Source organism: Mercenaria mercenaria, chromosome 14 (assembly GCF_021730395.1).
Source record: "Mercenaria mercenaria strain notata chromosome 14, MADL_Memer_1, whole genome shotgun sequence".
Taxonomy (NCBI): Eukaryota; Metazoa; Mollusca; class Bivalvia; order Venerida; family Veneridae; genus Mercenaria; species Mercenaria mercenaria.
In genome coordinates, this window is record NC_069374.1 from 2836637 (window position 1) to 2859931 (window position 23295).

Consider the following 23295-nt stretch of genomic DNA (forward strand, 5'->3'; position numbering starts at 1 on the left):
AGTTTCCCAATGTCTTTGTAAATTTTCTATTGAGATGAGTTTAGTCGCACATTCATTTTGAATTTGATCAAAGTTGATCCAGTTCATATTTAGTACAATTGCTCCACACCACATCAGCATATTCAAGTAAAGGTCTTATGAAAGAGAGATAAACAATTTCATGAGATATGCGATCATATGAGAATTTCAATTTGCGCATAAGCTTTTTTTTCTAAAATGTAGTTTGAGGATGCCAGGAACAATCACTTGACAAGAATACACCCAGATGTTTGTGTTCAGTTACTTCGATGGTATGGTTGGCTATTTCGTTTTCTTGACATCAATAAAGTTTCAGATTTAGAAGGATTAAATGTGACGAGCCGTTTATCTGCCCACGGAGATATTGTTTTATTGTCAGACTGAGGAATATCTGCCTCTGTATCTGGTTGTTCAACTATAATGTAGAGACTTGTGCCGTCACGTCAGCATAAACAAATTAACACATGATCTCATTTCATCAACAATATCATTTATGAAGATAAGGAATAGTAAGGGACCAAGGATTGATCCTTCCGGAACACCAGTTTTTACAAAATCCCAGTTTGATATAACTCAGGCAGGACAACTCGTAGACGTCTGTTAGAAAGATAATTTTCAACCAATTAAGGAGAGTACCTGTAATTCCAGCATGTTTAAGTTTACAAAGCAGACCTCTATGCCAGACTTTGTCAAAGACTTTTCTTATATCAAAGAAGACCATACGCATCTCAAGACCGTTATCGAGAGGTTTGCAGAGAACGTCTTATACAAAAACAAAATGGTTGACTGTTGAGTCACCTTGAATGAAACCAGATTGCACTGGAGTAAGAAAAAGAGAAACATGAAGGTGATGGAAAACATGCTTCATGATAAGTCGTTCAAACACCTTTTCAATGATATTTAAGAGGGAGATGGGGCGGGCTATAATTACTAGGTTTTTTAACTGATTAAGCCAGCAACGCTATGTCTTTGTAATAATAAATTTATAATATTAAAAACTTTTGACATGTTAATTTTTCTAAATGTTTTAAAATCAGCTTGAAATATGCGAACATCGTTATTCGTTGGCACATATCTCCACGACACTGTTATTTACAAGTCCTCTGTTCTTACTTCAATACAAGTGTTCGTCATAAACAAATCCATTGACTGCCTGGATGAGGAAGCCATCCAGCTGGTTTACGGAATGTTGGTGGTTCTACCCAGGTGCCCGCTCGTGATGAAATATTTCGCGTAGGTGCACATGGGGTCTTTCTCCACCATTAAAGCTGGAAAGTCGTCATATGACCTATCGGTGCGACGTTAAATCCAACCAAAAAAAAAAAAAGAACTGACTGCCTGGGCCGCAACAAAATGTCAGTGTAGTGCTCAAATGAAGGCAGCGGTTATTTTTCAAAGTATGAAAGATGCAGTTATGAGAAAAAATGACGGTGATAGTAATCTGAAGATGTGATATTAATCATGTAGACTTAACCTTATAAACTGGGATGATATTAAGTAAAATGTAGTTATCAAATTTACATACTGTTTGCACAACTATAAATGACTTATATCTGTGCAAAATACTGTAACAAAGAGACAAGTCACTGCACTTAAAATTTGTGAATTTCGACGCTTTTTTTTTTTTTTTTTTTTGTTCTTTGGACGAAGTAGAAAAGTTGATGCAGGGCAAGAGAATGAACAAAAAGTATAACAAGAGCTCCGAAAGCGGGACAATATACTCCCGAAGTTCTAGATCACAGGAGGAAAAAGGAAGATTACAAGAAAACGTTTTCTTCTAAGCGCGTGTGTCTGAGAAGGGATATAATGTGGCGATGGATGGAGGATTGCGTCGTTGGGGTGGCGCCGGTCATGTAATACTAAGTCAACTGAAACTATCATATACCTTTGACATAAAAACCTGCAGGCAACGGAATACTCAATACTAGTGGCAGGGAAGGGAGGGGGTGGAGGAGGAGGACAAGTAACGATTGTGGTTGATTTTATTGCAGGCATCAAAAATAAAAATGGATTTGTTTATTGTTGTTTTTTTTTGTGGGGGGAGGAGGGTAAAGTAATGTGGCAGTTTGGATGGATTGTGGGGAGTAATGTGAATTGTTCTCAACTTATCACAGTCCTCCTATATTATTGTGGACGAATTATTGATCAATGCTCGTATGAGTTTAATATGAAATATACTGATAAAATATCGAGGGGAGTGGGGTGGCATCCGGCAGTTCCGATTGATTTGATTTCGAAATGCAATTTGCTATTTTCATCAGGCAGAGGAAGCACACATTAGCGGATATTATGATATTACTCGTCAAGAATTAGTTTACCTTCAACAAATCTGACTAAAGTACATATCCTATTACGCTACGCTTAGGATCTGACAACGAGCTATTGATAACCTCATTCTGACTACCCCTCCGCTAGCCAATACAAGATTCTGCAAGGTTTAAAAAGCTTGGTTTTTTGATATCTACAATTTTTATATCGAAAGATATCAGATAGCCGATTAGCTCAGTCGGTAGGGCATTTGCTCTGTACGCGAGAGGTCCCGGGTTCGAGTACTGAATTGACTGCAAATTTTTCTTACTCTTTGACATTCAAACAAGTTGTCTGATTGGTTCAAATAAAAATAGATTTGCGAAAATAAAATTAGCAATATTGGAAATCCAAAATATACAGAAGACGAATGTGAATGTGTCGTTCTCAGATCTTCGTTAAGAAGATCAAGTACTTTAGTCAGATTGACCTTCAACAAACAACAAAAAGAAGCTGTAAGCATATAATAATAAATGTCGGTCAGTGCATTTTATGCCACATACATCATAAGTGCATTTGTTAAAATTCAAAAACTCATACGTATTATTCACTGCTTTTGCTATATTTTTATGTTGGTCAAGCACATTTAAGAAACATTTATGACATTTTTCATTTTTAGTGTATTTTGTTCGAAATTTATTTAATGAACAAAAACATTTTTTTTCAGGGGGGGGGGGGGGGTATTGTTATTTTTTTATTGTTGTTGTGTTTTTCCCCCCTGTGTGAAATTTTATAATTACTCCCCTTTAACATAAAAGTATTCAAAGGTGAACTATTTCATTTGACTTCTAGCTTTACATTTTACATTTGATAGATGCTGAGCTACTTTGATAATCTTGACCATAAGGTAAGTTTAAAAACAGGGTGAAACTTCCTAATTCATTGATTTTCAAACTGCCCTGGTTGCACAACCAAGATAAGTAAAGAGAGGAAATATTAAGTTCAGAATCTTGCATTTCTAACTAATTTCGGCTAAATAAATGTTTGCGAATGTTAATCGATGACAAGAGTGTCTTTTCAATATTGAATCTATTAAACGAGTTGAATAAAATGATAAAATGTGCTAAACTACAATACATATTCAAATCATTTTTGAGGCAAAGCATGTTTATTGAATTTATACACATGTTGAAATAACTCTATTTTTGTTGGGCAACCAGGATTTTAAAGATGACGAGTAGGCTGGTTCCTTATTCCTTATTCCTTTTTCGAATAAGGAATAGGGAGCTAGTTCCTTATTCCTTATTCGGAGAACACTATGTAAAAGCAGTGAAAAAATACTCCTTACTCGGTTCAGCAGCATAAAACGAACATGCTAGATCATAGCACAAGTGATTAAGGTGAGAAACCGAATAAGGAATAAGGAACTGGTTCCCTATTCCTTTTTCAAAATTCGAATAAGGAATAGAACGTAGAAAATGAAAATACGTCAATCATAACAATATCTTTCCAAAAGGTGTATGTACATTCTCGTCATAAAATGTTTCAATGATGTAAGTGGTGTTTTCCACAAATTAAAAAAAGTATGACTGAAGATAGAGGTGCAAAGTTCGAATCAGGAACTGCACTTTTCGGAGACAAAATGGTATAAGCAGTGAGAAAATAATACTTAATCGCGGTTAAAAACGTTTCACAGCATAACATAAACACATTAGACCAAAGGAGTAGTGAGTAAGATCTAAAAAAACGAATAAGGAATAAGGAACTGGTTCCCTATTCCTTTTTCAAAAGTCGAATAAGGAATAGAACATAGAAAAATTAAAATACTTAAATCACAATAATATTATTTCCTAAAGTGTATATACATTGTCGTCATGAACTGTTTTAAAGATATAACTGTTATTTTAAACCGATATGAGAGAGTATGACTCAAAACAGAGGTACAAAGTTCGAATAAGGAACTGGACTTTTCGGAGACAAAATGGTACAAGCAAGGAGAAAATAACACTTATTTACGGTTAAAAACTATCCACAGTATATAATCAACACGTTAGATGAAATAAGTAGTGAGTAAGATCGAAACAACGAATAAGGAATAAAGAACTGGTTCCCTATTCCTTTTTCAAAAGTTGAATAAGGAACAGATCATAGAAAAAATGAAATTATCTAAATCACAATCATATATTTTCCAGAAGTGTATATACATTGTCGCCATGAACTGTTTTAAAGATATAAGTGTTATTTTCAACCAGTATGAGAGAGTATGACTCAAAACAGAGGTACAAAGTTCGAATAAGGCCGAACTATAGAGTCGACATGGTTTAAGCAAGGAGAAAATAATCCTTATCCGCAGTATAAAATGAACACGTTAGATAAAAACAGTAGTGAGTTAGATCGAAAAAACGAATAAGGAATAAGGAACTGGTTCCCTATTCCTTTTTCAAAAGTCGAATAAGGAATAGAACATAGAGAAATAAAAATATTTAAATCACAATAATATCTTTTCAGAACGTGTATATACATTGTCATCATGAACTGTTTTAAAGATATAAGTGTTATTTTTAACCGGTCTGAGAGAGTATAACTCAAAACAGAGGTACAAAGTTCGAATAAGGAACTGGACTTTCCGGAGACAAAATGGTACAAGCAAGGAGAAAATAATACTTATTCACGATTAAAAACTATCCACAGTATATAATGAACACGTTAAATAAAAAAAGTGAGTAAGGTCGAAAAAACGGAAAAGGAATAAGGAACTGATTCCCTATTCCTTTTTTCAAAAGTCGAATAAGGAAAAGAACACAGAAAATGAAAATATTTTAATCGCAATAAAATCTTTTCAAAAAGTGTATAAACATCACCTTCCTGAACTGTTTTAAGGATATAATCAGTATTTTCATGGATATGAGAGAGTATGACTTATAATAGGGTATCAAAGTTCGAATAAGGAACTGCACTTTTCCAAACGACATGGTACGTACAGTGAGAAAATAAGCCTTACTCGCGGTTTAAAACGTTCCTGGGCATGAACTGAACACGTTACAATATAGCACGAGTAATTTAGATCGATGAACCGAATAAGGAATAAGGAACTGGTTCCCTATTCCTTTTTCAAAGTCGAATAAGGAACAGAACATAGAAAATGAAAAACTTCAAACCACAATAACTTCTTTTCAAAAAGTGTATATACATCATCTTCCTGAACTGTTTTAAGGATATAATCATTATTTTTTTCACGGATATGAGAGAGTATGACTTATAAGAGGGCATCAAAGTTCGAATAAGGAACTGCACTTTACCAAGTCGAGATGGCACACGAAATGAGAAAATAATCCTTACTCGCGGTTTAAGACGTTCCTGGGCATGAACTGAACACGTTACAATATAGGACGAGTAAGTAAGATCGATGAACCGAATAAGGAATAAGGAACTGGTTCCCTATTCCTTTTTCAATGTCGAATAAGGAACAGAACTTAGAAAATGAAAATATTTAAAACACAATAATATCTTTTCAAGAAGTGTATATACATCATCTTCCTGAACTGTTTTAAGGATATAATCAGTGTTTTTCACGGATATAAAAGAGTATGACTTATAAGAGGGTATCAAAGTTCGAATAAGGAACTGCACTTTTCCAAGTCGAGATGGTACATACAATGAAAAAATAATCCTTACTCGCGGTTTAAAACGTTCTTGGGCATGAACTGAACAAGTTACAATATAGCACGAGTAAGTAAGATCGATGAACCGAATAAGGAATAAGGAACGGGTTCCCTATTCCCTTTTCAAAGACGAATAAGGGACAGAATATAGAAAATGAAAATATTTAAACCACAATAATATCTTTTCAAAAAGTGTATATACATTATTTTCCTTAACTGTTTTCAGGATATAATCAGTATTTTTCACAGATATGAGAGAGTATGACTTATAAGAGGGTATCAAAGTTCGAATAAGGAACTGCACTTTTCCGATCGATACGGTACATACAATGAAAAAATAATCCTTATTCGAGGTTTAAAACGTTCCTGGGCATGAACTGAATACGTTACAATATAGCACGAGTAAGTAAGATCGATGAACCGAATAAGGAATAAGGAACTGGTTCCCTATTCCTTTTTCGAAGTCGAATAAAGAACAGAACATAGAAAATGAAAATATTTAAACCACAATAATATCTTTTCCAAAATTGTATATACATTATCTTCCTGAACTGTTTAAGGATATAATCAGTATTTTTCACGGATGTGAGAGAGTATGTGGTTTAAAACGGTCTTGTGCATGAAAAGAAACACGTTACCTTTTAGCACGAGTAAGTAAGATCGATGATCCGAATAAGGAATAAGGAACTGGTTCCCTATTCCTTATTCAAAGTCGAATAAGGAACAGAACATAGAAAATGAAAAAAATTGAATCACAATAATATCTTTTCAAAAAGTGTATATGCATCATCTTCCTGAACTGTTTTAAGGATATAATCACAATTTTTCACGGATATGAGAGAGTATGACTTATAAGAGGGTATCAAGGTTCGAATAAGGAACTGCACTTTTTCAAGTCGAGATGGTACAAGAAATGAGAAAATAATCCTTAATCGCGGTTTAAAACGCTCATGTGCATGAAAAGAAACACGTTACCTTATAGCACGAGTAAGTAAGGTTTAGAAACCGAATAAGGAATAAGGAACTGGTTCCCTATTCCTTTTTTAAAAGTCGAATAAGGAATAGAACACAGACAAAAATAATAAAAATATTTCAATCGCAATGAAATATTTTCAAAAAGTGTCTATACACGATTTTCTGGAACAGTTTTAAGAATGTAATAAGTATATTTTCACGGATATGAGGGAGTTAACTTGAAATAAGGTATCAAAGTTCGAATTAGGAACTGGACTTTTCAAATTCGAGCTGGTACAAGCAATGAGAAAATAAGCCTTACTCGCGGTTTAAAACGCTCATGGACATGAAAAGAAAACGTTGCATTACAACACGAGTAAGTAAGATCGAAAAACTAAATAAGGAATAAGGAACTGGTTCCCTATTCCTTTTTCAAAGTCGAATAAGGAACAGAACATAGAAAATGAAAATACTTTAATCGCAATAAAATCTTTTCCAAAAGTGTATATACATTGTCGTCATAAACTGTTTTAAGGATATGGGTGGTATTTTCCAGGGATATGAGAGAGTATGACTTAAAATAGAGGTACAAAGTTCGAATAAGGAACTGGACTTTTTGGAGACGACATGGTACTAGTAGTGAGAAAAAAATCCTTAATCGCGTTTAAAAACGTTTCACTGTATAAGATAAAACGTTAGATCAAAACAGAAGTAAGTAAGATCGAAAAACTGAATAAGGAATAAGGAACTGGTTCCCTATTCCTTTTTCAAAAATCGAATAAGGAATAGAACATAGAAAATGAAATAACTTTAATCTCAATAAAATCTTTTTAAAATGTGTGTATACACTGTCGTCATAAACTTTTTAGGATAAAATCGGTATTGTCCACGGACATGAGAAAGTATGACTAAAAATAGAGGTACAAAATTCGAATAAGGAACTGGACTTACAGGAGAAGACAAGGTACAAGCAGTGAGATGATTATCCTTACTCGCGCTTGAAAACGTTCCACAGCATAAGATAAGCACGTTAGATCGTAACACGGGTAAGACAGATCGAAAAACCGAATAAGGAATAAGGAACTGCTTCTCCATTCCTTTTTCAAATAGGACACAGAAAATGAAAATACTTTAATCGCAATACAATCTTTTTAAAAATTGTATATACATTTGTCGTCATAAAATGTTTTAAGGATATAAGTGGTATTTTCCTCGGATATAAGACAAAATGACTCAAAATGTGGTACAGAGTTCGAATAAGGAACTGGACTGTTGGGAGACGTCATGGTAAAAGCAGTGAGAAAATAATCCTTACTCGGTTCAACAGCATAGAAAGAAAACGCTAGATCATAGGACGAGTGAACAAGATCGAGAAACCGGATAAGGAATAAGGAACTGGTTCCCTATCTGCCTGAGACGAAATGGTAGAAACAGTGCGATAATAATCTTTAATCGCAGTAACAAACGTTCCGCTGTATAAAATGAACACGTTGGATCATAACACTTACTTACTCGTGCTATATTGTAATGTGTTCAGTTCATGCCCAGGAACGTCTTAAACCGCGAGTAAGGATTATTTTCTCATTTCGTGTACCATCTCGACTTGGAAAAGTGCAGTTCCTTATTCGAACTTTGATACCCTCTTATAAGTCCTACTCTCTCATATCCGTGAAAAATACTCATTATATCCTTAAAACAGTTCAGGAAGATGATGTATATACACTTTGAAAAGATGTTATTTTGATTTTTTTTCATTTTCTATGTTCTATCCCTTATTCGACTTTGAAAAAGGAATTGGGAACCAGTTCCTTATTCCTTATTCGGTTCATCGATCTTACTTACTCGTGCTATTTTGTAACGTGTTCAGTTCATGCCCAAGAACGTTTTAAACCTCGAGTAAGGATTTTTTTTCATTATATGTACCGTATCGATCGGACAAGTGCAGTTCCTTATCCGAACTTTGATACGCTATTATAAGTAATACTCTTTTATATCCGTGAAAAACACTGATTATATCCTTAAAACAGTTCAGGAAGGTAATGTATATACACTTTTTGAAAATTTTTTATTGCGATTAAAATATTTTCATTTTCTGTGTTCTATTCCTTATTCGACTTGTTGAAAAGGAATAGGGAACCAGTTCCTTATTCCTTTTTCGTTTTTTTTCGACCTTACTCACTTTGTTTTTATTTAACGTGTTTATGCTATGCTATGGAACGTTTTCAACCGCGATCAAGGATTACTTTCTCATTGCTTGTACCATTTTGTCTCCGGAAAGTCCTGTTCCTTATTCGAACTTTGTACCTCTGTTTTGAGTCATACTCTCTCTGACCGGTTGAAAATAACACTTATATCTTTAAAACAGTTCATGATGACAATGTATATACACGTTCTGAAAAGATATTATTGTGATTTAAATATTTTCATTTTTCTATGTTCTATTCCTTATTCGAATTTTGAAAGAGGAATAGGGAATCAGTTCCTTATTCCTTATTCGTTTTTTCGATCTAACTCACTACTGTTTTTATCTAACGTGTTCATTTTGTACTGCGGATAGTTATTAACCACGAATAAGGATTATTTTCTCCTTGCTTAAACCATGTCGTCTCTGAAAAGTCCAGTTCTTTATTCCAAATTTGTACCTCTGTTTTAAGTCATACTTGTTGAAAATACCACTTATATCTTTAAAACAGTTCATGATGACAATGTATATACACCTTTTGAAACGATATTATTGTGATTTAAATATTTTCATTTTTCTATGTTCTATTCCTTATTCGACTTTTGAAAAAGGAATAGGGAACCAGTTCCTTATTCCTTATTCGTTTTTTTTTTCGATCTTACTCACTACTGTTTTCATCTAACCTGTTAATTTTATACTGCGGATAGTTATTAACCACGAATAAGGATTTTTTTCCTTGCTTAAACCATGTCGAAACTATAGTTCCTTATTCGAACTTTGTAGTTCTGTTTTAAGTCATACTCTCTCATACTGGTTGAAAATAACACTTATATCTTTAAAACAGTTCATGACGACAATGTATATACACTTCTGGAAAATATATGATTGTGATTAAATAGTTTCATTTTTTTCTATGATCTGTTCCTTATTCAACTTTTGAAAAAGGAATAGGGAACCAGTTTCTTATTCCTTATTCGTTGTTTCGATCTTACTCGCTACTTATTTCATCTAACGTGTCCATTATATACTGTGGATAGTTTTAAACCGTGAATAAGTATTATTTTCTCCTTGCTTGTACCATTTTGTCTCCGAAAAGTCCAGTTCCTTATTCGAACTTTGTACCTCTGTTTTGAGTCATACTCTCTCATATCGGTTGAAAATAACACTTATATCTTTAAAACAGTTCATGACGACAATGTATATACACTTTAGGAAATGATATTATTGTGATTTAAATATTCTAATTTTTCTATGTTCTATTCCTTATTCGACTTTTGAAAAAGGAATAGGGAACCAGTTCCTTATTCCTTATTCGTTTTTTAGATCTTACTCACTACTCTTTTGGTCTAATATTTTTATATTATGCTGTGAAACGTTTTTAACCGCGATTACGTATTATTTTCTCACTGCTTGTACCATTTTGTCTCCGAAAAGTGCAGTTCCTGATTCGAACTTTGCACCTCTATCTTCAGTCATACTTTTTCTAATTTTGTGGAAAATACCACTTACACCATTGAAACATTTTATGACGAGAATGTACATACACTTTTTGGAAAGATATTGTTATGTTTGACGTATTTTCATTTTCTACGTTCTATTCCTTATTCGAATTTTGAAAAAGGAATAGGGAACCAGTTCCTTATTCCTTGTTCGGTTTCTCACCTTAATCACTTGTGCTATGATCTAGCATGTTCGTTTTATGCTGCTGAACCGAGTAAGGAGTATTTTTTCACTGCTTTTACATAGTGTTCTCCGAATAAGGAATAAGGAACTTGTTCCCTATTCCTTGTTCGAAAAAGGAATAAGGAACCAGTCTACTCGTCATATTTTAAAGTACTTCCAAAGAAAATCGAAACATTCCTGTGAACACAAATAAGCGTAAATGATCATTGTGAAACTTTTGGTCAAATTCATTGCTTGGTCAAAATCTGATTTACCACCTTTAATCTCCAAAAGTATTAAAAATAGTAATTTTATGTGAAATATAAGTTTAATTTGTTTCGTTCTGCTCATAGTTAATTTAGCGCGCATCATATCAATATCATTCAATTAAGTCAAGTGTAAGACCGTACAAAACATTTCCTCGAAACATATCTATGAAAATTACACATTTTATATCCTAATTAAATGTACATGTCTTAATTTTTATCCTATTTAAAAGTGCATGTAGTACTATGTCAAGATTATTTACCAAGCCATAACATCTTGTTATGATAGTATGTTCTTATGATAATTAGTAAGGAAATAAGCTACAAAAGAGTTAAAATGAAATGAAATATTGTTACCTTTCTCTAACTTTATAACTTTTGAATGTCATGTTTTTTCTAATCCTATCAAAGAAACACACTCGTACAATATTGCTGCGTCCAAAAAGGCAAATTTTTGTAATAAAAATGAATATGTTATATGTAGCTGTCACATATTAGCATAACAGATAGGATGAAATTAACAAAAACACACGTATATGTATAAACTGGTATTACTATGAGTATATGAGTTGCGCAATGAAAAAACCAACATAGTGCATTCGCGACCAATATGGATCCAGACACGCCTGCGCATCCGCGCAGTCTGGTCAGGATCCATCCTGTTCGGTAACAATTTCTCTAATTGCAATGGGCTGGATTCTGACCAGACTTCGCGGATGCGTAGGCTGGTCTGGATCCATGCTTGTCGCATATGCACGATGTTGGTTTTCTTATGGCGCGGCTCATATTATAGTTGGCAAAGATAAGATAAGATAAGATATGTCTCACTCTGTATGAATGCAAATATTATACAGTTACATTTACATATAAAAGATAATGAGAGACTAGGTGAACAAATATGTATTACCGAATTAAATTTTAGATACTTTCATATTAATATTCTATTACTAAAATTTTTAAAAGGATTTTATACTATTCAAAGTAAAATCTCCATCTACTAAAAAGAACAATATGTAGATATTACAGATTTCACACACACACACACACACACACACACACACACACACACACACATGCCTTTAGCCCTTGGAAACAGACAGACTTATCAGTGTATTAGGGACAAACAAACTGATCCCTAAATGCCTAAAACATATATACATGTGTATTCTTTAAATTTTAAATTCTAGGATCTTATCACAAAAAACAGATTATCCACTAAGTATACCATGCTTAAATTCTTAATATGATAAAGAGATACTATTTGGCAAATGGAATTAGTGACAAATTCTTTTTACGTAACCCTGACATCCAATGGAGTGGAGTGAATTGAAGTACGTAGTATGTAGTATCACCGGATGTACTGGAATGTAGTGAGAACGTGAGTTATTTAGTGGAACTGTTACATCAAGTGAGTGAAGTAAACTGCACTGAAATTTTTGATGAAGCAGCGTATTTACTTAAGTTGAGATACTGAGTGAGAATTGAATTAGAGCAAAAATAAACTAGAGCCCCGCCTACCAGCGCCACCGCTCGTCTGAAAAAGTACTACTTCAGAATTTCTAAGTACAAAAAGGACCATAATTTTGTCAAAATGCAGGTTAGAGTTATGGGTTTTGGCCTACATAGTCACCTAATGATGACAAATAAGTGTGCAAAGTCTCAAAGCCGTAGCTCTTATAGCTATTGCGAAAAAGTTGACCTAAACAAAACAAAATAAAATTTAAAAAAAAAAAAAAAAAAAAAAAACAACGTAAAATAAAAAAACAACAACAACAAAAGCTATTAAGTCACCTCATGATGATAAGATGAAAAACAAATGTGCCACGTTTCAAAGCTGTAGTATCTATAGTTTTATAGTTTTGTTTGTTTTGGGTTTAACGCCGTTTTTCAACAGTATTTCAGTCATGTAACGGCGGGCAGTTAACCTAACCAGTGTTCCTGGATTCTGTACCAGTACAAACCTGTTCTCCGCAAGCAACTGCCAACTTCCCCACATGAATCAGAGGTGGAGGACTAATGATTTCAGACACAATGTCGTTTATCAAATAGTCACGGAGAACATACGCCCCGCCCGAGGATCGAACTCACGACCCCGCGATCCGTAGACAAACGCTCTTACCTATTTATAGTTTTGAGAAAAGATGGACCTAAACATAAAAAAATAACAATTGACGACAATACCTCGTAGATTTTTCAAAAATCAGACGAGCTTAAAATGCAAATAATTTTCCGTGATCTAAGATATTAAATGTGAAAAAGTATTAACTGTTTCCAAGGACCAAATGCATCATTTCTTTAAGTTCAATCATACCGTACTATTTTTCTTCTGTCTAAGATATTAAGACAGGTTTTGACACAATACAATGGATGTGTTTGAGACCAATATCCAACTTTATCAGTGTCAGTAAGTTCTATAAAAATTGTGTTTAAGTTTGAAATCGGCGTGAACTTGGCAGTACAGCAGTAGCAGCTGTAGCAGCAGTTAACTGCCAGCAGTTACAACAGCTAACCGCTGCTACTGCCAGCAGTTACATCAGTTAAATGCTTGTACTACCATAAGCGAAGTGCTGCTACTGCCAGCAGTTACATCAGTTAAATGCTTGTACTACCAGAAGCGAAGTGCTGCTACTGCCAGCAGTTACAACAGTTAAATGCTTGTACTACCAGAAGCGAAGTGCTGCTACTGCCAGCAGTTACAACAGTTAAATGCTTGTACTACCAGAAGCGAAGTGCTGCTACTGCCAGCAGTTACAACAGTTAAATGCTTGTACTACCAGAAGCGAAGTGCTGCTACTGCCAGCAGTTACAACAGTTAAATGCTTGTACTACCAGAAGCGATGTGCTGCTACTGCCAGCAGTTACAACAGCTAACCGCTGCTACTGCCAGCAGTTACAACAGTTAAATGTTTGTACTACCAGAAGCGAAATGTTGCTACTGCAAGCAGTTACAACAGCTAACCGCTGCTACTGCCAGCAGTTACAACAGTTAAATGCTTGTAGTACCAGAAGTGAAGTGCTGCTATTGCCAGCAGTTACAACAGTTGAATGCTTGTACTAACAGAAGCGAAGTGTTGCTACTGCCAGCAGTTACAACAGCTTACAGCTGCTACTGCCAGCAGTTACAACAGTTAAATGCTTGTAGTACCAGAAGTGAAGTGCTGCTACTGCCAGTAGTTACAACAGTTGAATGCTTGTACTTACAGAGGCGAAGTGTTGCTACTGCCAGCAGTTACAACAGCTTACCGCTGCTATTGCCCGCAGTTACAACAGTTAAATGCTTGTACTACCAGAAGCGAAGTGCTGCTACTGCCAGCAGTTACAACAGTTGAATGCTTGTACTAACAGAAGCGAAGTGTTGCTACTGCCAGCAGTTACAACAGCTAACCGCTGCTATTGCCAGCAGTTACAACAGTTGAATGCTTGCACTACCAGAAGCGAAGTGCTGCTACTGCCAGCAGTTACAACAGCTATCCGCTGCTATTGCCAGCAGTTACAACAGTTAAATGCTTGTACTACCAGAAGCGAAGTGCTGCTACTGCCAGCAGTTACAACAGTTTAATGCTTGTACTACATGAAGTGAAGTGCTGCTATTGCCAACAGTTACAACAGTTAAATGCTTAATCTATATAAATGTTCATCTTTAAACACAGCGTTATGTAAATCCATAACAGATCAAACGGAATTATACGGAAGTCTATCGTGTTGTATATTTTTTTTTTCCAAGTATGTACAAAACATATTATATAATGCTCAATCGATGTGATGCATGCATGAGCAAATGAAATAAGTTATAATTCTGTGAAATTCTTGGCTAGATAAATTGTACTGCAGACGCGAATCAGCTGTCGAAACTTACTGATAATAAAGAATTATGCACGGTATTTTGTGTTAAGATGAAATTTGTTATACATTATAAGAAAATGGAAAATATTTGAATGAAAGAACGAACCAATTTTGTCACACCTAAAACGTGCATAAAAAGATAAATTGATAGAGAACTGAGCCTCAACCGATTATGTGACAAGCCTCCATGCAACCACCAGTTAGAAACACCATTTTATTTAGACAGGGAGTGTGAATAATCTAAACAAGGCAGATTTCTATAATAGACAGACGAGTCTATAAATTGAACTCTCAAAAGCAAAATCAATTTATGTTTTAGTGCATTGTAACTCTGAGATTAAGCCTGAACTATAATGTAATTACATCCCCTGATTGCATCTAAAGAAAAGGAAAGTAGAAACTCCCGCGCTTTTCTAACTGGCAAGGAATGGTTTTGAATTGTGGCCCGGGCTTGTTTTCTGAATAAAATGAGTAAATGTCTTTTATACGCATTTATATTGAATGAGTTATTTAACGATAACTGAAGTAAAAATAAATAAATAAGTAAATAAAAAACAACAACAACAACAACAACAATTTCTCAATCGTGCAACATCGGGCATTTCCCTATTCTCTGGTAAATACGCGTAGCATAAAGGCCGAGGTGATCAGATTGAACAGTTTCTAAGTTGATGTGTGCTAGAAGCGAATTTTCTAGCTCCCAAGAGAAGATTTGGACTAAAACTAAAGTGTGGCGAGGAAAATCAGTCAAAACAGGAAAGGTCAGACATCAGTCTATGTATTCATCCATGTATATTGTAGATTAATTACAATCATGATTATTAAATAACACAGACGTTAATCCCCAGCTCCGCCCAAGACCTTTAGTTTTGGCCCGGACCAGGTGGCCGTTGTAGAGGAGTTGTCGCCTTTTGGGGAAAACTCTTGTTTGGGAGGAACCCGGGGTGAGGTGTGAGGCAGAGGTGGCCTAAAATGCTTACAGCAGTTAATGTTAATAGAGGACCGTTTTTTTTTTGTTTGATTTTTTTTCAAATGCCTTCAGTGGGCCGACTTTGCATTTTTCTTCATATAGTAGTATATACAACACTTGACTATGACAGACATTAGTATTCAAGCAATGTTGGCGATACATGACATGAACCCTGATCCAGTGACCTTTTGATAATGATCATTTCATCTCACGTCTTAATTCATTACGTGACGGTGCAAACGGGATTTCCGTAAATAAACGAAATAGAATATTTTACCAAGTGAGGGTTTCTTTCTAGAGTACTTTCAGTTCATCTATAGAGGGGAGCCGTTTCGCTATGTTGGCATAACTCGTGGCCACATCCATTTATAAACGTATCTGTATTATTTACCTTGAAGCAGTAACAATTAAATATTAGTTCAGTTATGTAATTTAATTTATAGCTTCTTTATAAACAGATGTATTTAAAGCGGACACGATGGTCTCGTGGTAACAATGTCTTACTTAGAAACTAGAGGTCATGAATACGAGCCCCCATTCCTCCAGCTAAAATTAGGTGTTTTATACATGGCATGTTAAAGAAACAATACAGATTTTGGATTTGGAGCGTCTGTTTTTTGCACTCTCTTGCCACTAACATTACATACAGTCTTCTGGAGGAGTTACCAATATGGATTTCCGGTGGCGACTATGACTGACATTGAAAACAAACAAATACACCGATGCATTTAAACCGAAAGCAGTTCATCTCCTCTGCGAACTAATAGTATGTTATACAAAATTGCCATATCCTTAGGAATGTCATAAGTGATATCCCCTATCGCCATCCCCATCGTTACATCCAACTTAATGCAAGGCTTATGGTTCTCGCCCCGTACACAGTCTAAACGTTATTACTTTGGGTCCTTTGTAATCATAGATGTCTGTTTGTATATAATTTTTATAGTCGCCACCGGTAACCCATATGGGTGACTTTCAAGAAGACTGTTAGTACTGTTTTTGGGAGGATAGTGCAACATACAGAAGATGCTACAATCACAGAAGCTTTCCTGGTTCTTAGATTTGCCGGGTGTAAAGCACCCATACACGGGACTCTTATCGCAATGTTAGTAATTTTAGTTTGAGGAGCGGGGGCTCGAACGCACGACCCCTGGTTTCGTAGTCAGACAGTGTTAACACGGGACTACCGCGTCCGCTCTGTAATCATAGGGTCCATTTCAATGTTCTTTTGTAATAGACTATCACTTAAAGGCGGTGCTAGGGGATCGTTTGGGATGTATCACTTTTAATTACCTCTCCTGAACAGATGCAGGCTGACTGCAAGTTGTCTTGCTTGGTTATGTTTTTATACTTTACCAAAAGCATGTGGCGGTCCTAAATTATCTGCCCTTTCATAAACTCATAACTGATTTTATGCTGAGTGTTACGAGTTTCTTCACCCCCAAAACCTTTCATAAGCACTCAAACTGTCAAACTGCTATTTATTTTTAGTTTTATTTCATTTAGTTATTTTTTGTTTGATTGTGTTCTCTTTTTCTTATAGATTTCTTGTAAAGGCAACGTTGTACAGGTAAGAGATATTAGTTTATGTGTACCCTCTAAAGTGAAATCTGTGTGACAAATGTTCAATTCTAAAAACAAACACATCAGAAGTCATAAGCTGGCTGTCAGTATATCGATAAAAATACTAGAAGGGAGATAAATGTATAATTTTTAATCTTAGGTTATATCACACGGCATTATTTAGCTCTTAGAATTCTCAGCAGAACTGATTTCCTGTCAGTGCAAAGCCGTCTAAGATCCGCATTCTTAACCAAATTTTATATGGAATTCTATCTAGATCTATGCTTGCAGGAAGTTGTAGTTAATAACCTACGAGGCTTTTAATTTTTTTATCAAGGACATTTAAAGCAGTCGTCCTAATAGAGAACATGTATAATTACATGATTAAAAAGACACCTCTTTCAATTTGCACCATAAAGGGAAGTAATAAAAACATTGTATTCAATTAATTATCATAAATACTTTCTTATATTCAAACGAAATTAATCAAAAATTCTAATATGTTTGTCTCGGTTAATGACGTCACGTTAACGTGCGGTGACGTCAAAGTTTTTGTTGCGACCAAAAAGAGCGCTTCTATATTTTATCTACTGTTTTAGATTAAGGGCATATTAGAATCGAAATAATTTATAGCACAACCGTGTTTTAACACTATTATACACTCGGGTGGTAATAGTCGTACAAATAAGATCACTCGGGCTGCGCCCTCGTGAAATTATTACGCCCGACGTATAACCACCCATCGTGCATAAATAGTGTTAAAGCACTCTTTTGCTATAAATGATTGTGTCTGAAATCATTCGTCCTCCACTTCTGATAATTCATGTGGGGAAATTGGCAGTTACTTGCGGAGAACAGGTTTGTACTGGTACAGAATCCAGGAACCCTGGTTAGGTTAACTGCCCGTCGTTACATGTCTGAAATACTGTTGAAAAACGGCGTTAAACCCAAAACAAACAAACAAAGAAAAATTCTTAAATAAAAGTTAAATAGAACCTAATATATAATACTTTATGCTCATACCAAAAAAGTGTGGTAACAGGCAATATGGTACTTTAATGCTCTTCTTCTGAAATTATAATTCTGAAATAACACTGAACTGTTTTTATTACGATATAGTGTATAGTTTGGGTGTGACTCACTGCAGACCAGGAGCGCCTGTATAAATTACAGACTCCGGTATAAACCGGATTCAAGCAGTTTGAACGAAAAGTTTCTTGAATGTATATATTCTGTATACATTTAGTCAGTATATTATACATATTATACACTAGATGCGTACGGACACGCAATAATTTGCGTATTTTTGCCGTGCGCTCCAACTGATAATCACTTCCGGACATGCGCAGAAGACCGCTCCAGCTCTGCAATGAGCAATATCGGTATGAAAAAAAAAAAGAAGCCAAGGAGAGGTCAGCTGCTGCACAATGTGTGGGTCTGAGCTTCTCACACAGTTTCTTTGGCGTTTTGAATTTCCCAAATTGAACGTTACAAAAGAGAAATGCCACTGTTGCTGTGGACGAAATTTTTTTCGAAGCCGTTAAATACCTGTGCAGTTGCATCAAACAGTTTTCTACTGCGTTTGTGTATATGGAAAATATGTGATTATATCATTTGATGTCATATTGCTGTTGATACTAATACAAGGGTTTGAACACAAGTCGTATATAAATTCGTAGACCATATTTTATTTCACATACACTTTACAATGTTTTTTTTTATCAAGCACGATACAAACAAGACAATTTTGCAACAGTGTTTGTGTGTGTGTGTGTGTGTGTGTGTGTGTGTGTGTGTGTTTTGCAAATTTTTATATCACTTGTACAGCTGTGATATCATGACCGAAAAATGCAATGCGCACAATTTCTAGTTTTTTGGTTGTTGCTCTTCTAACCGGACAAAAACAGCATTCAGGCCTGTAGGTCACACACGCATATAGTATTCCTAATATCTACATAAAACTGACATTTTAAGAGCTACCAAACATAGCTATGTAGACCCATTTCAGAGAACAAATCTTTACCTCATTTTAAAGAGTTCTGATAAAACTGGCATAGAATGAAGAGAAAAGTAGGGGTAATTTATCTTCTAAAAAGATTTCTCTTGTCAAATTTGCTTACTGTAAAATCACATCAGAATCACACTGCTGTGACCTGGAAGTACTACTCATACTAAAATTGAGTTCACTTCACCAAATACAACCTCATTTTCTTTTTTCCTATAAAACTGTCAAAAATACATCCAAAATGAAATTTAAACAGAAACCAGTTTTAATTTAGACCTCTGCGGCCATGCCAAGTGAAAAATTAGTTTTAAAAAACCTGTCCGCCATTCGCGACGATACTGGATGGCTCCAACTCCGATTCCTTTACTATAGTTAGGCCTATATTAGTTAGCTTAAAAAATAAATGTACTGCTTTCCGTTAGAATCGTAAATTCAAAAACATGTCAGATAAGCGACCTCTTACGAAAATTAAAGTACAAAACATATATATGAATGCAAATATATAATTTTCAAGGTGCTAAGAGAAATGAAGTGTGAACCGGAGTAGAAGAGGGAGAATGCACTTGAAAAACATCCTGTGTCCTTTTTTGCGACACCATTCGTTAACTTTCTTAATCATTCCAAACTCAAAATAAAACGTACTTTATATAAAGACACAACATATACTGTGTACAATTAAAAGAACAATACAGGTATACACAGTTGAAACACAGTATATACAATACATTGCGCCACCATTTATATGAAGTTAAAAGCACTGCATATGCAGTTGAAATCCTCGCATGTAAATTTACCAGAAATTCACATGCAGTTGCAGGTGCCTCATATATAGTTGCAGGTACCGTACATATATACAAGGACGGCACATAAAATACAAACGCCACAAAAAAGGTTAAAAAGTCACTTGTAAAGTTGTCAGAAGCACTACAAATCATATACAATGTACAGCTAAAATCGATGCATACAAAATAATTAAAAGCACAACATGCAGTGCACCACATATACAGACCACAAGCGCAAATGTAAGCATAGTTAAAAGCACCACGTATACAGGGGGAAATTGATAGTATACATAGTTAAAATGACCGCAAATACATAAATGAACATCGCATACATGGTTATTATATGCATATATATATATATATAACTTATATATGGCATAACCGGAGTAAGTACAGTATAAAATGCTATATCAACACCAGAAGACAGCGATGGCGTTCCATAATTAAAGGTAAAGTACCGCCGACCTTGTATGTAATATAGGGCATTACAAAAATATGATTATATGTACATTTAACTTCAAAGTATTGACCTTAGCTGAAACTATTTAACAATTTTATTTGAAATTTGCTTCTAAAAACTTTAAAAAAAATCTGCTTAAATGTGCAAATTTGTTACTATGTCATATTCTATACCATGTCATGTCGTTTCCTTTGTACGGTTAAAATGAATTAAACATAGACATACTGAAAATTAAAACTGTTACCTTTCCCCAAGTCTAAAATGTTTAAAAGCCATTTTCCTAATCCTAGATAGAATACAATCTAATATACTGTACAGAGTGGCAACATAGTATTAAATGTTCAAATGTTACTTCATTGTGCAAAATCCAAATGCATTTCAGTCATTCAATATGGTAACATGATCACAAAACCAACTGAAGTTCAAATAATAACGATTTTTTTTTGTATTGTTACGGATAGGTACACTTAGGCCTAATTTTAGATACAGTTTGAGTTTAATGTCGTACTCATTTTGTTAGCCGTTATATTTATATTAATAAGCCCAACAGGTGGTGTAAAGTAAGAACTGCATGAGGCAAATAAAATGTTGAAAATATAATGTTTTAGGAAGATAAGATCTACGTCAATTTATGTTCTTGATTCTATCTTTTACCAACAGTTTAAGAGACAATACATTTAAAAAAATTGTTTTGTTTATGCAGTTCATCTGTTTTGAGTCGTTTCGGAACGAAAATTGTTAATTTAATTTAACATATTATGGAAGGAATATTTTACTCTTTGGCATTCGGATAAGAGGGGTCGCATTTGAATTATTTTGTTTATGCAGTTTATGTGTTTTGAGTCGTCTCGAAAAGAAATTGGTTTGAACTGAATTTAAAATAGTATGGAAGGATTAAATTATTTTACCGTAACCTAACGAAAATCTGTTTTTGAACGGCTTGTATTCTCTATTATCTATAACCTTTTTTATTTATTTTAATGTTTATTTTCCCCCTTGCAAGAGAAAGATTTACAGTGTCTAGACGTCGTTCAAATATATGACGAGGTCGGGAGCCAAGACCAGACGGCTTCCTTCTAGACGTATGAAAGTTCAGTCCAACTTGCATCCACCTATGTCAAACAATGCGAATAATGATACTTCTTGCATGATAGTCTTTAATATAAGGATAGTAGTGTTGAAGTTTGTCTTAAAAGAAGGGGTCATTTGAAAAATCTCTTGCAGTCCGATATGAAGGACTGCACTAGAAGAATATAGTTATGTTATCGTAATCAGAAACTTCTGGGTTACCAATATAAACAGTATCCAAGACAATATCAAAATTCCGCAGATTCTTTAGAAAATCGTTCCGACAATCATTGTAGAGTGTGCATTCAAAGAAAAAATGATAATTAGTTTCAATTTTAACATATTGGCAATGCCGCATAATGGTGAAGGAGAAATATTCCTAAGGAACAAGTGATAATTCAGTGCACTGCATTTAGTACGGAGACGTGTAGGAGAACCTGAGACTTCCTGTTCCGAGCGTAATAGTACATTGGTGTACGTCGCTAGTTTAAGTTTAAAGTTCGTTTAAATGAAGACAGTGTTTGAGAGTTGCGAGTATCAGAGTTAAGCAGGTTCAAATCACGTATAGTTGAAGGCAAAAATGAATTAAAATAAAGTGTTGTTCTTTCTGGTATACCGTGGATGTTGTCTGAATTCCTTAGATTATACGTGTGTCACCTGAGTCAGGAACAAGAGAAGACAGATATGTTGGGGTCAAATTCGACTTCATTTTGAAGGACAAGATGAGTCTATGTTTATAGCGTCTTTCTGAGACAGTTTCCCATGTATTTCTCTTTTCTTATTGAGATGAGATTAGTCGCACCAGATGCAATGCGTGCACATTCATTTTGAATTTTATCAAGTTGGCCCAGTTCATATTTAGTACAGTTGCTCCACACCACATCAGCATATTCAAGTAAAGGTCTTATAAAAGATATCAAATGAGAATTTCAATTTGCGCATAATGTTAACTTTCTTCCACGCCTTTTCTAAAATGTAGTTGATTTGAGGATGCCAGGAGCAATCACTTGACAAGAATACACCCAGATGTTTGTGTTCAGTTACTTCGAGGGTATGGTTGGCCATTTCGTTTTCTTGATATCAACAAAGTTTCAGATTTAGAAGGATTAAATGTGACGAGCCATTTATCTGCCCACGAAGATATTGTTTTAATGTCAGACTGAGGAATACCTGCCGCTGTATCTGGTTGCTCAACTATAACGTAGAGACTTGTGTCGTCACGTCAGCAAAAATAAAATTAACACATGATCTAATTTCATCAACAATATCATTTATGAAGATAAGGAATGGTAAGGGACCAAGGATTGATCCTTTGGGAACACCAGCTTTTACAAAATCCCAGTTTGATTTAACTCCAGGAAGGACAACTCGTTGGCGTCAGTTAGAAAGATAATTTTCAAACCAAAGAAGGAGAGCACCTGTAATCCCAGCATAGTTTACAAAGCAGACCTCTATGCCAGACTTTGTCAAAGGCTTTGCTGATATCAAAGAAGACCACACGCACCTCAAGACAGTTATCGAGAGGTTTGCAGAGAGTGTCATATATGAAAACAAGTTGGTTGACTGTTGAGTCACCTGGAATGAAACCAGATTGCACTGGAGTAAGAAAACGA

The 23295-nt window shown here is 34.9% G+C and overlaps 1 protein-coding gene across 2 annotated transcripts in view; it reads right to left on the reverse strand.

Moving 5' to 3' along the window:
• LOC128548325 (uncharacterized) overlaps window positions 1–20997 on the reverse strand; it is a 79361-nt gene extending 58364 nt beyond the window's left edge. The window contains exon 1 of one of the 2 annotated variants that reach the window (XM_053522833.1): window positions 20859–20997. In XM_053522833.1, the coding sequence (XP_053378808.1) occupies window positions 20859–20890 (32 nt within the window). In that variant the 5' untranslated portion in view covers window positions 20891–20997. Of the gene's footprint in view, window positions 1–11348; window positions 11484–20858 lie in introns of those variants that run through there. The other variant, XM_053522831.1, reaches the window with a different exon arrangement.
• Window positions 20998–23295: the final 2298 nt, after the last annotated feature.